The sequence below is a fragment of the Lytechinus pictus genome, chromosome 15 (assembly GCF_037042905.1).
Source record: "Lytechinus pictus isolate F3 Inbred chromosome 15, Lp3.0, whole genome shotgun sequence".
In the NCBI taxonomy this organism is placed as follows: domain Eukaryota; kingdom Metazoa; phylum Echinodermata; class Echinoidea; order Temnopleuroida; family Toxopneustidae; genus Lytechinus; species Lytechinus pictus.
In genome coordinates this window covers 25436568-25456160 of record NC_087259.1, presented here as the reverse complement: position 1 = coordinate 25456160, position 19593 = coordinate 25436568, and the positions used below count along the sequence as shown (strand labels likewise).

The 19593-nt window shown below is 34.2% G+C and overlaps 1 protein-coding gene across 1 annotated transcript; it reads left to right on the top strand.

Moving 5' to 3' along the window:
* The first annotated feature begins 363 nt into the window (after positions 1-363).
* Positions 364-17046, top strand: LOC129277499 (uncharacterized). Its single transcript, XM_064110263.1, has 7 exons — positions 364-553; positions 6018-6189; positions 9530-9648; positions 11212-11313; positions 12460-12670; positions 13661-13773; positions 14523-17046. Exons 1-7 carry the CDS (start codon positions 487-489, stop codon positions 14690-14692), a joined length of 954 nt encoding a protein of 317 aa, XP_063966333.1. The 5' UTR covers positions 364-486; the 3' UTR covers positions 14693-17046.
* The last annotated feature ends 2547 nt before the right edge of the window (positions 17047-19593 follow it).

Here is a 19593-nt window from a genome sequence, read left to right as displayed (position 1 = left end):
AATGTGGTTTTGTGTGAAATCATGTGACGCTCTCTAAGCCTCTTGATTGGTCGATTAACAAACCCTGCCTAGGTGACAACATAAACAGAGGCGGTGCTACGGGGAAGGCTCAAACGATCACCCATTGTGATTTTAAACGATAAAAACTAATAAAAAGGAAGAAGAAAGAAAAAACAAACAAATTATCGAAAAGTGTGATGAGTCATGCATGGAACTATATTATAATATTCTGAAAATACCCATTTTCAGTATAAGAAATATAGATCAAGTCACATTCGCATTACAAATGCACACCCCTCCTTATAAAAAACCCTGACTCCGCCCTGAATAGGACACTATAAATCCTGCATCACTTAAGGAAGTGAAACAGTAAATAAATTGCACAAGAAGGGTGCGTGACATAAAACGGTCTAGTAATTACTAAGCTTCTGTTCTCAGTTTGCTATTGATTTCTGCTGTTACTTCTCCAGTCTCAAGTTGATCAGAATGTCTTTAATGAAATGTATTTCAGTGATTTGTATTGTCGGTATTCTTTCCAATGAATGCCTAGGCGGTGAGTGTCAGATTATTTAATCAATATATTTGCATTTTCATAATTAGCAGATCTTTGCATTTTGCAATTTACAATTCCTTAAAATCATACCATCACTAACTTACTTTTCTCTTGATCCTGTTCATTGTATTACGGGGGAGGGGGGGGGGTGGGGATTCTCTTATTACATTACGTGCTACACAAGCGCGTCCATACCCCCCCAAAAAAGGGTCTTATTTTAGCCTGAAAGCGGCGTCGATGTTTTCTTTAAAGAAAAGGGAAAAAAGGAGGGGTGTTTTTCATCTTCGTTCGACGTTACGGTATTAAATTGTACCCAGTTTTCGACATTAGGGGATCATAACATCTCAGTGTTTTGGTATATCTAATGCAGATTTTGATCATCATTCCAATTTTAATTGGTTCCTTAGATACGACATTTGGGGCAAAAATTTGACCAAGTAGTATCACACGATTGACACAAACATCTTTTGGGTCCATTGTTTAAAGTTTGTACACCATTAGAGGTTAAAAAATTGACTTTGTGGAATCGCGTGGAATATTAGTGTGTGGCGCGGTGTGACTCCCGACTCCCCACCTCCTGGACTGTATATCACAATTATGTCATACCTCTCGAACCTTGTCCGATCTTCAAAGTCTGATAACCTACCCATAGTATATCTTCATTAGCATTTTAAGAAGAAGAAGATATCATAGGCATGTGTACATATTCTAGCATGCATTCACTTAATCCAGCATTATCATTAAACCAAAAATTATTAGGGCCATAAATTTTTTTTTTTAAGGCCGATATGGTTTTTATCATGTATATTGGCGTATTGTATTACCAGACACTATCATGATTCCGGACGCTCATATTACTGCGTACGAAAACAATTTCCAATTCGTACCGTAAGACTTCCACAATTCAATTTCACAGAAAGAGCGAAATGATATTCCATTGATTTACAATGCTATGTATGTTTAAATTGTCACTTCCCACTCTATATTTTGGTGTTAATTGTTTCTGATGTTAGATATTTTGTATTTTTGATGTTGTTTGTTGTTGTTGTTGTTGTTCATAGTTATCTTGACGTGTGTTTTAAACTGCAGGGCGCCTTTGTAAAGCAGTTTTAAGAACTGAACAGGCCTACCCTGCAGTATAAAATAAATAAAAGAAAATAAATAAATAATAATAAATAAATAATAGAACAGGATTGCAAAAACAAGGCGAAAAAATCCAACCTTTACCTTATTTATCTCTAAAATGACAGAAAATGCTTAAAATATCAAATAACATAGTTTTGCATTAACAATTGATATATTTTCTAACGGAAATATGGGTCTGATCTGCCGAAAAGTTTCAATCTCGTCCACTCCTTCGATCGAATGATGAGGTGTGGTGTATTGTGGTTGATCGTCGACGGCTAGTTCTCAAGGTACCCTTGCGCGAGGTTTACCGTGAGTATAGAGCCGTCGACGATCGGCAGCGCATCGATAGAACTTGATGAGCGTCACGATACGAACGAGCATAATATTGGAAAGTTCCATGAAACATGCAGCTAACAAGAAAAAATAAAATAAGTTATCAAACACGAATTTATTACCGACATCTGCTCAGAATCGATATAAAAACAGCAAACAAAAACTTAGAATTTACTCATGATATGTTATAAGAATAAAAATCACACAAATTTGTTCTAACATCATTATAATCAAGAATATCTTTACCCGTCCGGCGCGCGTCCGGAATCATGATGTAATTTGTCACGCACGAAAATAACTGTTTTTCGTGGAGGGGTATGCGGCAAGTGCGATGCAAAGAAAATGGTTGGTAAATATAAAATAATTTTACCATATTCATAATTTTCATAATATTTGGAATAGCCAGTGCGACTTTTTCTTGATTGTATTTCCTCTAGTTGTCGTTTTTAAAGCACTGAAATAAAGGTGTCCGGCAATAGGATACACTGCCATAAATCCTTTGTAAATATTGCGATTTTATATTTCAGTAAAAACGCAAATATAAAGAAGAATATAGGGCCTGTATAGGAACTATATGATCATTTAGATGGTAATTAGGGCGTTGCATCAAGACATGAGAAACTATATTCAATTGAAATCAAATCGCTGTAAAACTTTCAAAAAATGGTGGTGGGCATTTAAAATTTTCTATGGATTCTTTCACAAAACTGTAGTCGGAAACCAACAGGAAGTTAAGGAGATTCTCTTTCAGGATATCAAGCTCGTAATTACTAGTAACAACTTATCACATTTCACTTTCATGGGTTGGGATGTCCTGTAGATGTTTATAAAACATGCACTTCGCTCTTACATTTGGGTTTATATCTTCAATTCAATTCAATTCAATTTATTTTCATTCTTCAACATAATACAAATAATTACATGATAAATCAATTCAATTCAAATAAAAGCATGAACAAAATTCAACATTGAATAAATAATATACATATTCAATAAGTGATTCAAATATAAATTAACATGCATGTCAAATTTAAATCAATATAATCAATATAATTAAATATAATTAAATCAATATAATCATATATCATGAGAAGAATGGAGGGGTCCACTGAAAAGCAAAGCTTGTAAAATGTGAACCCCTCAAAAAGTTAGGATAGAAAAAATATACGTAAAGGAATACATGAAGATAACGAAAGGGGCAAAAAAAAATCTTATATACAGGATTGTGAAATTCAGAGACAAAAGACAATACACGCGTTAAGGAATTTTAGAAATATTGTACTGTGTATATACACGCAGCCTTGGGGTGACACACTGTTTGCTGGTTTTGAACACATGTATCAGAAATAAAATCTTATTATGATAAAGAAAAGTTAATGCAAACAAATCTAAAAGAACAAAAATTCACGGGAAGTGTAATTTCTTACTTTACTGCATTGAGTGATTCTGTTTTTTTAAGGAATCAATTATTCGCATAGAAAAAAATGTTACACTTAGACAAATTTTCATTTTTCATAATTGATATGGATTATTGTTTATGTATTAGTTTTGTGACAAAAATTGTGTTGATATCCGATTATACTTAAATACGGTTGTTAAAATAACCAGCAGATTTTAGATCCGCAATTTAAGGCCGACTCACCCACTTTTAAGTGCCATGGTCAAAATGAAAGCAAAACTAATTATTTGATTCTCTCCTTTGTTTTGCTATTAATGTTTATTTTCCGCATGGCAACCGATAATATGCAATGCCAGAGTATTGTTTTGATCACAATCATGAATCAGTCCTTGCGGTCGAAAAACGTTTAAATATGATTATTGTGTATGTGGTTAAAAACAAAATTGCCATTCAACTGATATCCTTAAAAAATGCCCTATTGTCAGTGGCGTACCGTGGGTCACGGCATGGGTCACTTAGTGGGCGCGCGAAGCGCGCTCAATTTTTATACTGACCTAATAGAGACATTCTAAGGATTGTGCCATTAAACGGATATGTATCTCACTGATCAAATAATGGGAGCGCGAAGGGCGAGCTGAAAATTTTTATATTCAGACCTAAAAAAGGGACATTATAAGCAAATATTTACGTACCTGTCTCACTAAATAAACAGTGCTAGCGCGAAGCGCGAGCTCATTTTTTAAAATATATATTGAACCCAAAACAGGGACATTTTAAGGACTATTTTAGGGGGGGGGCAATTCATGAAGAGCATACATAGGCCTATTTCACCATAGTCATCTCATGATTTTTTGTTAGAATTACACCGAAACACCTGAAGCACTTTTGTAGTCATTGTAATCATGACCATGATACGTATCTTACTAATCAAATATTGTGACGCGAAGCGCGAGCTGAAAATTTTTGAAATTCAGACCTAAATAGGGGAATTCTAAGGCTTGTTTGTAAAAATTCACTAAGTCCATACGTATTTCATTAACCAAATTATGTGTGCGCGAAGCGCGAGCTGAAAAGTTTTGATATTCAGACCAGAAAAGGGACATTTTAAGGACGGTTTTTAGGAATTCATGAAGAGCAGACATAAGTCACCGATCCACTAATGCGTTCGTAAGCACGGGCTGGAAGTGTTATATATTTGAGACCCTAAAAAGGGGGCAATCACTTTAAAAAGAAGCATATGTCACTGCATTAAACAGTAATACAGTAACTCGAACTGCGAGCACCAGGGATGATGAACACATAGGCCCTAAGCAAATTATGTTTCATTAAGGTATGAACACAGTTTGATATAATATAATATAATATTATAATATAATATAATATAATATAATACAATATAATATAATATAATATAATATAATATAATATAATATAATATAATATAATATAATATAATACAATATAATATAATATAATATAATATAATATAATATAATATAATATAATATAATATAATATAATATAATATAATATAATATAATATAATATAATATAATATAATATAATTTAGTATAGTATGATATAATATAATATAATATAATATAATATAATATAATATAATATAATATAATATAATATAATATAATATAATATAATATAATATAATATAATATAATATAATATAATATAATATAATATAATATAATATAATATAACATAATAATAATATAATACAATACAATATAATATATCATAATATGATATAATATAACATAATATAATATAGCATAATAATGATATAATTTCTTCTTCCCACACTACGTTTCTCTGTCTTTCTCCTTTTCTTTCTCATTTCCTCCGGGGTTTTTTTTGCCAGCCGATGGGGGGGGGGGGGGGCACCCACTATTGTAAATGGGGGAAAACTGACGGTACAGAGCCAACAAACGTATTATTCTGCCCCTCCCCCATTGTACTTGTTTGCTGTTTTGCTATCTTCTCCCCTGGTAACTGTCCGGGTGTTTTAGTTGTCTTTCCTTTGTAAGGACTACCGAAACCCGTTTCTTTTCATGTTATTGCTTTCATTTCTTTGTTGCTTATTATTTTTAATATTTTTATCAATTAACTCTTATTGGTACTGATCAAATAATAATTAATTGTATTATATGAATGCTCTTTTTATTATTTATATCATATTCATTATTATCAATTTTTATTATCAGAGAAAGAGAATCGGTTTATAGGCTGCATCTACATACATAACATTGTGTGTATGCCTTCCAACCGGTCATGTTGGCTCGGTGGTAGAGCGTCCGCCTCATGAACGGGAGGTCGTGGGTTCGATCCCTGGCCGAGTCATACCAAAGACTTATAAAAATTGGACCTCCCGCCTTCTTGCTTTGCGCTCAGCATTTAGACTGGAGAAGGGTAATAATAACATATCATGTAATGCAGGGCCCGCTGGAAGAGCAGTCTTATGATTGAAGTGGCTACCCTGGGTAAATAAAACGTTATTATTATGAAAGATCGGTTGTTTTATACGTTCTGTTTTTTTTTTTTTTTTTACTTTTCACGTTTAATTGTCAAGTTTATTTCTGGAATTTTCAGAAGAGTGCGCCGCCCTTCCTGACGGTGAGGTTGCTCAGATAACCAACTTTATCTCTGTGGATAACAGCGTCAATGAATCTACTATCTGCATGATGCAATACCAGGTGCCAGATGGGGCAAACCTCTGGCAAGGCATGCTTGCAGCTAATCAACAACAAGGGGATAACTTCACGTAAGCCAAACCAGAATTAAATCAAATATGTTATGCGGATGGGAATGAGAGATATAGATGAAAGGGGAGAAGCAGGGGGGGGGGGAGGGGTAACGATATTATATAGTGTGATATGGATTATTCCTTAAGGCCACTGCACACCTTACGACTGGTCCACGATCCCATTTGGAACAAATCACATTTTGCTCATTTTCTGAAAATTTGAATGAAAAGTATCTTTTTATTTTAGGTTCAAAATAGCTGAAATAATACTAATATAACAGTTTGGGATGATTGCAAGCCTTTATTTTGGAGTAAAGGTCAAATTAAGTTTCAAATTGTAGCTAATCGTAGGATTGTAATGACCATGGGTGTCGATCGGTATTCTTGGTTGGGGGGGATGATTGACACAAATATTCTTGTGGATGTGGATCTTTCAATATTACCCCCACTAAAATCACAAAATTCAATTTGTGTTACAAGTAAGCCCAGTGGCGTACCGTGGGTCATGGCATTGGGGGGCACCAGCAAAAATTTTGAGTCACTTAGTGAGCACGCGAAGCGCGATCAGTTGCCAGGTATACTGACCTAATAGACACACTTTAAGGACAGTGCCATATATTAAACAGATATGTATCTCACTGATGAAATAATGCGAGCACGAAGCGCGAGCTTAACATTTTTGATATTCGGACGTAAAAAGGGACATTATAATCAACTTTTTGTAATCATGATACTTACCTGTCTCGCTAAACAATACGAGCGCGAAGCGCGAGCTGAAATTTTTGTATATATTGACCCCAAACGGAGATTTTAAGGACTATATTTAAGGAATCCACTACATATCTCACCACAGTCATCTAATGCGAGTGCTAAGCGCTTGCTGATTTTGTTAGAATTACACATGAAGCACTTGAAGTCATTGTAATCATGATTATTAACATACGCATCTCAATAATCAAATATTGCAAGCGCGAAGCGCGAGCTGAAAATTTAGGAAATTCAGACCTGAAAAGGGGCATTCTAAAGCTTGTTTGTAGGAATTCACTAAGACCATACGTATTTCATTAACCAAATGATGCGAGCGCGAAGCGCGATCTGAAAAGTTTTGATATTGAGATCAGAAAAAGGGACATTTTAAGGACTGATTCTAGGAATTCATGGAGAGCAGACATATCTCACTAATGCGAACATAAGCACGGACAAGAAATGTTTTATATTAAGACCTTAAAATGTGGCAATCACTTTGAGTAGTCATGAAAAGAAGCATACTATTGCATATAAAATAATAATTCGAAGTGCGAGGAAGTATATTGAAAACAGGAGGTTTTTGTGCCACAGGATTATATATCTCGTTAAAGTTAAACAGACAATGTGAGCACCAGGAACAATGAAGACATGGGCCCTAATAAAATTATGTTTCATAAAGTTATGAAAAATGCGTCTTATGTAATATAACAGAATTATAGTATAATCTAACATCATAATGAACAATAATTTCTTCTTTCCCATTACATTCCCTTCCTCTCTCCCTCATTTTCTCCTTTTCCTCGTTTTTTTTTTGTCAGCCGATTGGATGGGCATTGTAAAAATATGATCATATTATATTGAGCTCACTGAACCTCAATATTTTCATGAGAGGTATCTGATGGGGTCACATGATAAAATGTTTAATATTCAAAAGGGTTGTAGATTAAATGGGACAAACATCATGCACTTGGATGTGGGGAGGGGTAAATCTGAGAAAAGTTTTTTGTACTTTTTCAAGATCTACCCCTCTAGGATTTACGTCCATGGAGGTTTCCCTGTTTATCTTGCCACCATTTTCCACCCGTTTTTTTTTCCACCCTTTTGAATTTATTGATTTCTTAAAATTAATTTATTCACCACTGGTGGGATGGAACACCCAATCAACAAAAGTTTTTTTTCGTCGGGGTCCTTTTAAGTCATGTGTTTAAAAAATATCATATACCGGTACATAAACATTTCATTCTTTTTCATCTTGAACCTCCACCCATCTGTTTAAAAGCCCTGGAAAAGAATGTTTTTATTTAATAACAATATTGCGAGGGAAACAAACTGATTGATGGCATACTATAATCATCATTATCAAACTTTTCATTTTTTCATCATCATTATTACAATTTTTCTACCCTGAATTATTGGGGGGGATGATAATACAGGCCATCCCCCCCACTTGAAATATTGGGGGGGGGGATATATCCCCCCATCCCCCCCGTGATCGACACCCATGGTAATGACGTCATTACGACTAGATATTACATTCACTTTTTTATTATAAACATGGTAGCATATAGTCATATATTTGAAGGTATGTATTCGTACGATGATTTAGAAAATTACACAGTAAGATGTTCCATGTCTCAACATTAGCATCAAATTCTACTACGTTCTATTTAAAAGTTGGGTCGCAGACCAATCGTAAGATGCAGGGGCCGCGGAACGGTTTTCAAAGTGGGGGGGGGGGGCTGACCATGCAAAAAATCACAATCATAATCGTTTTTACGTTTTTGTATACGGTCTTTGAAAAAAGTGGGGGGCTGAAGCCCCCCCCCCCCGCGGCCCCTGAGGTGTGCGGTGGCCTTAACACTGGCCTTTTGGACCACAGATTAATGCATCACTGTTCCTCGCTCTTCCTTCATTTTCGTTTTAAATAAATAGAATACCCAAGTGTTGCGTAATAAAAACAGATTTTGCAGTTAGTCTTTTCAATATTATCACGGAGGGGCATGATGAAAAGCATTTAGCGGTTCAACTGGGCCCGACCCACTGACCAAACTGGCCAGGGTTTACTTTCAATTCGTCCAATTGCCAACTCGTCTACTATCATTTGGTCTACCATCAGTTCATCCACTATCTACATGGTCTAATTGCCAATGCGTCCACTCACCATTTCGTCTAATAACCAGTTGGTCCAATAACCATTAAGTCCATATACCATTTGGTCTCATTGGACTAAGTGTTTATTGTGCAAAATGAATGAAAACGAAATTGATATTAGACCAACTGATTATGAGACGAAATGGTCATATACGAAATGGTAATTAGATGAAGTGATGATTTTGACCAAGTGGTTATTGTACGAAATGGCTGTTAGACGAAATGTTGATGGACGGAGTGGCATTAGACTAAATGAAAGTAGACCATGTGGTGAGTGGACGAGTTGGCAGTACACGAATTGGCAATTTTCCACTGGCCAGTGTACATTGACTTCAATAATTAATGGGCTAATTAGGCATCCATGCGGTCATAATCTTATATTTGTAATAGATAAATTGAAAATGTGACGTCATCACTTAGGAATTCTATATCTGATTCTCATTTTCATTACTATATATAGTTTCGAGGCGTCTTTGAATCCTATGTACGGTCACTTCATTACGACCATTAATGGCGTTGCAGGCAATGCAGACTATTTCTGGGCAATCTTCGACGGGGAAGGAATAGCGACACCTACAGGTGAGAAACCGCAATGTCAATACAATAAGGGTTAAGTCCACAATAGAAAAACAGTTGAATAAAATAAAAAGAGAAAAATTAAACAAGCATAACACTGAAAATTTCATCACAATCGGATGAAAAATAAGAAAGTTATGACAATTTAAAGTTTCGCTCATAAAAAAAAAACAGTTCTATGCACAACTCAGTAATATGCAAATGACAGAGTCGATGATGTCCCTCATTCACTATTTATTTAGTTTTTATTGTTTGAATCATACAATATTTCAATTTTTAAAGATTCAACAATAAGGACCCTCTTGTTTGAACCACAAAATGTTAAAACAATGATATATACATATGTTCAGGAAGGACTAAAACTTTGTTTCACATGACAATGAGGGGAAATTATAATATTTCATTTCCATGTAATGAAATACAAAAGAAATAGTGAGTGGATGATGTCATCAGTCTCCTCATTTGCATACCAATATGGATCTGCATAAACTGTTTTGTGAAATTGAGCGAAATTAGATTTTGATGAAATTTTCAGTGTTATGCTTCTTTAATATTTCTCTTTTTTATCCAAACTAACTTTTTGTTGGGGTGGACTTTTCCTTTAATATACAAATCAGTGACAACCGCGGATCTGTTCATATATAAATCAGGGTGTACAAAAATGCTCTTTCAGAAACAACAAATCTAATTAACAAGTATATGCCAATTATAACGCGACTTATATATATTTAAAGGACAAATTCACCCCAACAAAAAGTTAAATAGAGAAAACTCCAACACTGACAATTTCATCAAAATCGGATCAAAACTAAGAAAGTTATGACATCAAAACAGATATTATGCACTAGTCGGTATGCAAATGAGGAGACTGATGACGTCACCCACTCACTATTTCTTTTTTTATTATATGAAATATAAAATATTCTAGTTTTTTCCTCATTGTTATGAGAAACAAAAATTCTTCCCTCGACATGTGGAATTACCAATGTTTTAAAATGATATGGTTCAGTCAAGTTGGTCCTTATTCTTTAATCTGCCAAAATCTAAATATTGTATAATTCAAGCAATAAAAAACAAAAGAAATAGTGAATGAAGGACATCATCGACTGTCTCATGTTTGTCACCGATTTGTGCAAAAATTGTTTTGTGAAAAATAAGCAAAACTTTGAATTTTCATAACTTTCTTATTTTACACCCGATTTTGATGGAATTTTCAGCGTTATGCTTGTTTGATTTTATTATTTTTATTCTAATCATTTTTTTTTGTGGGGTGGACTTGACCTTTAACTGGGCGTTGTATCGTGCGTGCACCTGTAATCCAAGCTACGTGGGAAAGTTACAAAATCATATAGAGCTTTGAGGTTCGAGCCCTATAGGCCCCGTTGCATAAGAGTTATCTTATGGTAACTTTGTCATCCAATGGTAACTACCATGGTAACGATGCTCAACAGCCAATAAAAATCAAGGATTCCATGCAAGTTACCATTGCAAGGTAAAGCTATGGTAACTTTTATGCATCAGGATAATCCTAATTATCTTCCCTTTTCCCTTTCTTCTATTTTACAGGTGTTGATGGAATCGAACTTGAAGATGGAGACTCATACATCTTTAATTACATGTCAACTGCTACATCCAATTCAAGCGATCACACTATCGCCAACTATACAGGTATAATTTATACTCTGTTAAAAAAAACCGGATTTTACAGAAAAAAAAGAGAAGATTTTGCAGAAAGCAATAACAGAATCATTCTGTAAATTCATAAAACAGGAATTTTTCTGCAATTTAACAGAACAGATAATTATGTTTAAAAAGGGGAAAAGGGTGTTTTATTAAACGAAATTTGTAAGGTTCCATACACCAAATACCAATTTCCTGTAATTTTACATGATAATAATGTAAGATTACGCAATCTGGTAAGATTACAAGTGTTTTCGAGACACTGCTGCAGGAACTTCTTTTATTTTAAGGATAAATTTTCTAACAGTGTACAACGACTGCAATACATTGAAACTGAAAAAGAGAATTGATTATTTTCTTGATTGGGATGGTGGCAGATAATGGCTCGAACATATATAGTGCTTTTTAAACCACTGAAATGAGCATGAATATGTTATTTTGAATTATATTTGTTATCCCATTTAAAGAATAACAGCAAAATGTTCAGCCATGTATTCCTCCTTTGCAACGGGTCAGATGATAGCCAATCAAAGATTCCCCAATTTTAAAATAACGCAACCTACATTCAATTTCAATTCAGTTAAACATTCATTCTCTTTTGATTGACATTTGATTGTAAACAAACTTCAAACCATATATATATATACATGTATATAAATAAATATATATATATATATATATATATATATATAAATATATATATATATATATATTTATGAGAGTTAATATGGTACTTTGGTATACCGGAAAGCTTTATACATAAAATCTTCTTTAAATTGAAAGAGGAAAGGTCACGAGCGATGTTGTTTGAGAACTCTATAGGCCTAATTCCGAAATGGCATTCTTGTGTACGAAGTGCCAAAGGTAGACTAACGGTGTTATTTGAAAGATATTCATATTTGAATAATAATAATAATAATAATAATATAGGTATATTTACCAAGGGAAGCCACCGTCAGTTCTGAAAACTGTTCTCCCAGCGTGCCCTGCTATTATTTACTTCGGCTTTAGCTGGGCTGCCTAGGCGCTCAAGCATTCAAGGAATTTCTTCCTACCGCGGGTACCCATTCACCTCACCTGGGTTGAGAGAGAGAGAGATATATGATCATCGTTTATAATACTCCTAATGTTCAGGGCTATGTTTGAGTGCACCCAACATCCCAGCTAACGTGCCCCTGATGTTACTCAGTACATTCATCACCATCTCAGATGAGAACACGGAGGATGTGAGTGAGGGAACCAATTTCAAACCCGTATGCAATCAACTGGTCCTCTATGACCAACCACAGTCAACATTGTATGACGTCATGCAGATGGTCAACGATCAGGTCCCATTGGACATCCGGTAATCATCCTTTTATGTAAATGTGGCGAGTATGAATATAGGCCCTCGTGTGACAATTTTGGTAAAATGACCTTTCAATTTTTTCATTATGATAGACAGATTTCAAAGCAAGATATTACGTAAGCATGCCCTACATAGCAGTATGAAAAATTGAATAGACCAGGTGACTAGAATAGCACACAAATGAAGACTCTGTGAAGGTATTGTTACATTTCTCCTTTGAATGCATGTTATAGCATGTTGTACAATGACTTGGCAAACTGTGAAATACCAGTCGTTCGTGGACGCATTGTTGTTGTTTTTTGTGGATAAAAATGACAAACACAATGCAAAAGAATATATGAATAATCAAGACATCTAAGTTGGTGCTTATCTCATTAAATTTTAAACCACCATGTCACTTTAGTACCAATGACCTTCCTCTGATCATGCGCAGAGTGGAACTACAAACTGGCTTATCATGACAACCGTGGTAGACGCTGGCATACAGATGGGAGGGGGGCAAGAAAAAAAAAGGAATAGAAAGAAAAAGAAAGAAAAGGAAAGGGAGAGGGGAATACCATTCTCTGAATATTATTACAAAATCTATTCAAAAATGAGATTTTTGTATCAAAAGGTCCCAAGTTTTGTTCGCTCGCTCCGCTCGCTCATATCTTTTTAGTACTTTTGCTGCATCTGCCATATCTTGCACCCTCACTATTTTTAGCAGACATCGAGGTTGCATCCCCCCTGATTTCTCTAAGTTATCTCTTTAATGTCGGACAAGCACGGAGACAACCAGGCATGGACATTCAAATCGTAAAACGCAATTTTTTCACCCATTAAATGAAACTTAAAAAAGGAATAAACTGAAATTGAACGGTATAGACAAGAACAAAGCTTGACATGCATAAATAGTGTTTTTGTTTTGATTAGTTTGAAAGATTGGGGTGAAATTATTGAATCTTGCACGCCAAACAATAATTTCTTTTCTTTTCTTTGATGTCAAAGTGTTGTATTAGATTCTTCTACCATGAGCGTGATGACATTAAACAATTTAACCAATGAAGATGGATACGAATGGACACCGTTCAATGTTAGGACCAACATGACACTCCCAAGGGGTGAGAAACACATTCTTTTAACGCTTACACTTCTTCTGGATTATCAGAATATTCAAATCATATCTCCTTGCATTTTGGATCATGTTTTCATACTACAAATTCTCTATTGGCATTTTATGAGAACATGTCACATTCATTGATGAACCCGTTTAATGTCCAATTCTGATCAATCGTCATTTATAAGATGATGATTTTTGAGAGCACGGTTCTGCCGGGGGCAAGTGGTTTACACTTATGCTCCTTACAGACAAATAAGGTATTCATTATTTTTAAAGATGAGCATCATCCTCATTACAACCACAACCACCACCACCATCTTCATCGTCGTCATCATCATCATCACCACCACCACCACCTTCATCATCACCATCATCACTACCACCACCATCATCATCATCATCATCATCACCACCACTACCACCACCATCATCACTACCACTATCAACATCATCATCATCATCATTATCATCGTCATCATCATCACTGCCACCACCACCATCATCATCATTATCGCCACCACAACCACCACCATCATCATCATCGCCACCACAACCACTATCATCATCATCGTCATCATCATCATCATCTTCTTCTTCTTCTTTCTTCTCATCATCTTCTTCTTCTTCTTCTTCTCATTCTTCTTGTTCCACTTCTTCTTCTTCTTCTTCTTCTTCTTCATCATCACCATCATCACTAACCGTCACCATTAATCATTAATAATGTGTAAAACAACTTGATACATTCCTCAGATCTCTCGATGATCCAACTTTCTGACGGTGATCAGATTCGTTTTTACTTCGCCGAAGTCGGTGGTGACCAGAGTGGTGTTGACGACAATAACGATGGCTCATCTGGAGTTAAGACCACAATGTCTGTCATCTTGTTCCTCTCATCAATCTTTCTATCTTTCTACATGTAGAGAATGTATGGGCAGCGAATTTCACAGACTCTATAAAAGAAAAATTATTTCAAAATAACCGTCGATTAAAAATTAGTTTAGATTAAGGTTCAGTAAAATATGGTATAGTGCCATTTTCCAAATATTTGAATTGATATGAAGAACAAGAGGTGGTTTGCTTCTCGTTTTGATCATTTATATTTGGTCACATAATATTTCCGCAAACCTGTTTCTGTAATAGCCATTTGGTCTAATTAGATTATTTCCTATCATCATGTCTTCTATTTTCAGTCACGCAGTTACCTTTCATTACAGTTGACTCCCTTTTGAACAATAAAAATCTTTATCATTTTAAGTTAGAATATTTGCTTATACCTCTTTATCAGGAAGCTCCAAACGCACTAAGACAGTAAAATCAGTATAATTTACCTGGCTTTAGGCGAGCTACTGTTTAAATCATGACAGATAGTGAAAAGATTACTCAAACACTCATTTTTGAAAATTCGTGTAAATGAAATGCAAAAGAATTAATGAGTGAGTAACATCGTCGATTCCTTCATTTGCATACCGTCCTGTGTTGTGCCGATTTCGATAAGATTCTTTGACATTTCGCTTGCTTTATTTTTCTGTTCTTCTTATTAAAATCAACTGGCTCCTAGGGTGGACTTGGCCTTTAACTGTACTATTATTCTGAAATGACAACTTCTAAATATAAAGCGACAAGAAAATGAACTGAGAATTTGACATATCAGATGATACGCGCAAAGGAATTGAAATGTTGCAATTAGACAAAGTTTTAATTAAAATGATTTATTAATATAGCAACGTGTAAATAATTTTATTATTATTAAAATTTAAAGATTTTTAAATGAACCATAGGCTTTGATTCGATTATCATATGTTTTATGATTTACTGGTAATGTATGAACCAGATCGATGAATAAGCATAATTCCTTTATAACACTTTCTTACGTCAAGTTGTACGTCTTTAAAACAAGTAACTGTTGCAAGAAAATGTTCCAGATTCAAGTAAAGATTATTTATCCATTCATACAAAGTGAAAATCTAGAGTAGCCGGCGTTTAAATAGGGGTGAATACCGTACTTTGTTTGATAGTTTCTCGGTGATTTTCACCTCATTTTACTGTCATGCTATATGTTCATTTATGTTCATCGTTGTAGTTCTATGTATTATTGTTTTTTTATGTTCTTATTTCAGTTGATACAGGGCCCCTTGGTCGATCAGTTTTAATAACTGAAAGGGATGCCCTGTTGAAATAAAACGACAAATACAAACATGGGATATCACCTTTTCTCTCAGTTAAATTATGTTTACTATCTAGGTATACGGCTGTACAGGCATCTTTTTTTGATAATCTTTCTAAAGTGAGATGAACGAAGGATGGAATTTAACATTCTTTTTTTTTTGCATGTCGAGGGGTGGGGGGGGGGGGCTACATATGGTTAAGACCTTTTTAATGAGATTTCTTCTTCCTATTACACTAATTCCATCCTGACATCGATCCTAAAAAATATCCAAATGAAATATATTGGGTGAAATTCTCATGCATGTCATGGTTTAATTATAGCACTAGAATCCTTCTACCAAAGAGATAACCCCAAAAAGTGTGTTGTGTAATTAGAATATGATAATGCGAGAATACAATTAGTTTTAATCTTTTTTATGTTGTATCTAAATCAGTAATATTGATAAAAAGAGATAGAATAAGCCTTCCATAAAAGAAAAGACTATTTAAAGAATTCTTGTCTAACCGTACAACCGTATGATCACTTCCTTCCTATCTAAGTACTATATCATCGAATTATTTACCCCTATTTATACAACACATTTTTTCAGGGAAAAAGGGAAAATATGTCATTGGGCTTGTGAATCACGTTCCCTTTGCACTTTTGACAATAAAGTGAAGGGAACTATTTCAAAATATGAATATCAAGCATTTTCTTTATTTCAAATATATAGCTAGCTCCATTTAATATTTTTATTGGAGACCGTAATATTACATTAAGTAGAGCTGCCCCAATAACCCATATTATACATCATAAAAAAGTCCACGTAACAGGCTACCAGTTTGTTTGTAAAATGTATAGTAGTTCTATAAAGGATCATACCAGTTTGTAGTCTGATTATTTTTTTGTGTCCGATCTCCTTGATTACTAATTTCATAATTACTTTAAGGAACCTGCAGACATTACAAGCTCTGCTTTTTATGCAGGTTCCTTCATATTTCACTTTATTTACTGCTATTATACATGTTATATTTTGTATTTTGTATGTAATCAAATGTATTTCTCAATTTTATTATGTTATTATTTTGCTATCTTGTGAAGTATGAAAATAAATTCAATTCAATTCAATTCAATATATCCTGATCATAATTTTACACACACCGCGGACTATCGAACCCGCGGACTATCGGGAAGTCCCCGGTTCGGTTAGCACTAGAATCCGTCTGTATCCCCTAAAAGTGTGTTGTGAAATTAGAATAATATGATGATGCGAGAATACAACTAGTATTTAATATTTTTTTTGATATTTTATCTTAATCATTAATATTGATAAAGAGAGATGGAACCATGAATTAAAAAAAAAAGACTAGTAAAAGAATTCTTGTCTAACAGTCAAACCATAATGATCGCTTCCTTCCTAACTATCTAAGTATTATATATCATCGAATTATTTACCCCTATTTATATAACACATTTATGTTTTTTCCAGGAAAAAAGAGATAATATACCATTGAGCATGTGAATCTCGTTTCCTTTGCACTTTTGACAATAAAGTGATGTAACAAAAAAAGATCGACATTAAAGCACAGTGAAAGGAACTATTTCAAAATATGAATATAAAAAAATATGATATTCATATTTTGAAATAGTTCCTTTCACTGTACTTTTCAACAAAATATGATAAGCAATCTTTATGCCGAATATAGCCAGCCCCATTTATAATTTTGACTGGCGACCATTATACTACACTAAGTATAGCGGCCCTTGAACAATACTAGTAACCCGTATTATACATCTTAAAAAAAAGGTCCCCGTGAAAAGATACCAGTTTGTTTGTGAACTGTATATAGTTCTATTAAAGTTATTGGTTAACATTGGTTTGACTTTTTAAAAATCTGAGCTAGAAGGTCACACTTGTCACCTGTGTCTGTGATATGTTACAAAAATGAAGCCCAGAAAAAATTGCGTTCAAAAATAATTATTTAGTGCTTCAAAAATTGAAATATAAAGTGACCGAAAACACCATCTTAATTTCATCCCATACACTTATGTGTACTATTTAAGCGTCTATAAGACGCCTATTTACAAAATCGGGATTTGCCTTGTAGTTTTAGCTTTTCATTCTCAATAATGATTGTTTTCAGGGTTTATTAGTTCTATAATACATGCACTTGTACACATGTTTCATCTTGGTTTGAGAATTTTTTTAATCGGCTGCTCACAAAGTTAAACAATACCTTTAAGGATCATACAGGAAGCATTAGTCTTGAACGAAAAGGAGAAGTGCATCGCACTTCACAAGTCATGATTGTCATCATGCCCTATTTTACAGTCATCTTATTTATAGAAATATATAAAATATGATATTATTTTCTGAATATTATGTCATAATCTATCACACGATCGGAGTGTTGTAATAAACATGTCGAGATTTCGCTCGCTCGCTTAGCTCTCTTGTATTTGAACGTATGTGATTTGATTTAATTTATTTCATTTCAACACGGTACAATATCCCACGATCAGCCAATGGCTAGTTTGTAGAGAAGCGCTGCAAATTATATACAAACAATACAAATAATAATAAATCACAAAAAATTAAAACAAAAACCTACATGAAAATACAAAACCAAAAGAAAGGAGGGGGTGATTAAACAAGAACAGAATATACAGAAACAACAAAAAAGGTAATAAAAGGGATAATCAAAATACCGGATTTGAGCTCATTTATAGCTCTTAAAAGAAAAAAAATAATAAGTTCACTGTAAACATTTTGAAATCAACCGCTCTATGATATCCGGTGTTGATTTATTGAAATTCTCACAACTTTTTTCATCAGGAAATCCAGAATATACGACGATATGGTTGACAATGCGTTTAAGGCCCCCACCGCCCGGGCGCTTCGACGCCCCAGTTAGAATTGACCTCCTTTTGAGAGTATTGTGATCACCACAGGGGTAAACAGCAGGGAGATACCATCCCCCAACTTTCCGGTGGGGGGGGGGGGGAAGGCGGCCGCGGATGCCGTGTATATTTCTCAGGTTTCAAGTTGGAAAAATTGTAATGATAATCTTCATATGATTATAAACCGTTGTTATCATCATCCTCATTATTATTATTATTATTAGTGAGTGAGTGAGATAGAAGAAGGAGGCATGGGGGGGAAGGCATTGAATTAGGAAAGCAATGTTAATAACTGGTTGGGATTTTTTTAGAAGAAATACATTAACACGACCTCCTCCAGCATTGCCCAATGATTACTAACATATTACATTTGATTTGATTTCTGTATTCATATCAATATCATAATTTCACGAGTATACAATATACAAAGGTAATATATGTATTTAATCGATTTGAATTGAATAACTTTATTGTCCATAAAGGAATTTTTTTATAGTTTACACACAACCATGTAGATACAATGTTTATATTCACAGAACAAAACAAAAGATGATGACAACATGTCAGCATGAGGAAATAATTCTAACTCAGGTATACATCGTTTACGCAAAATTTACAATACACAAGTATTTGAAATACAAGTCAAAGTTAAAGTCAGGTTTAAGAATAAATTCATATTCTAGAATAATCATGTTTAGATATACATGTACTGTAGTTATCGGCAAGATAAGTAATGGATCAAGCTTATGCAAGTGCAATTGTAATGGAGAGTAA

What these genes read in the sequence shown, in the direction of transcription:
- LOC129277499 (XM_064110263.1), top strand. Translation starts at nt 487, where the DNA reads ATGTCTTTAATGAAATGTATTTCAGTGATTTGTATTGTCGGTATTCTT. An exon ending in TTCCAATGAATGCCTAGGCG is followed by an intron (nt 554 to 6,017) that starts GTGAGTGTCAGA and finishes TGGAATTTTCAG; the next exon opens with AAGAGTGCGCCGCCCTTCCT. An exon ending in CACTATCGCCAACTATACAG is followed by an intron (nt 11,314 to 12,459) that starts GTATAATTTATA and finishes CCTAATGTTCAG; the next exon opens with GGCTATGTTTGAGTGCACCC.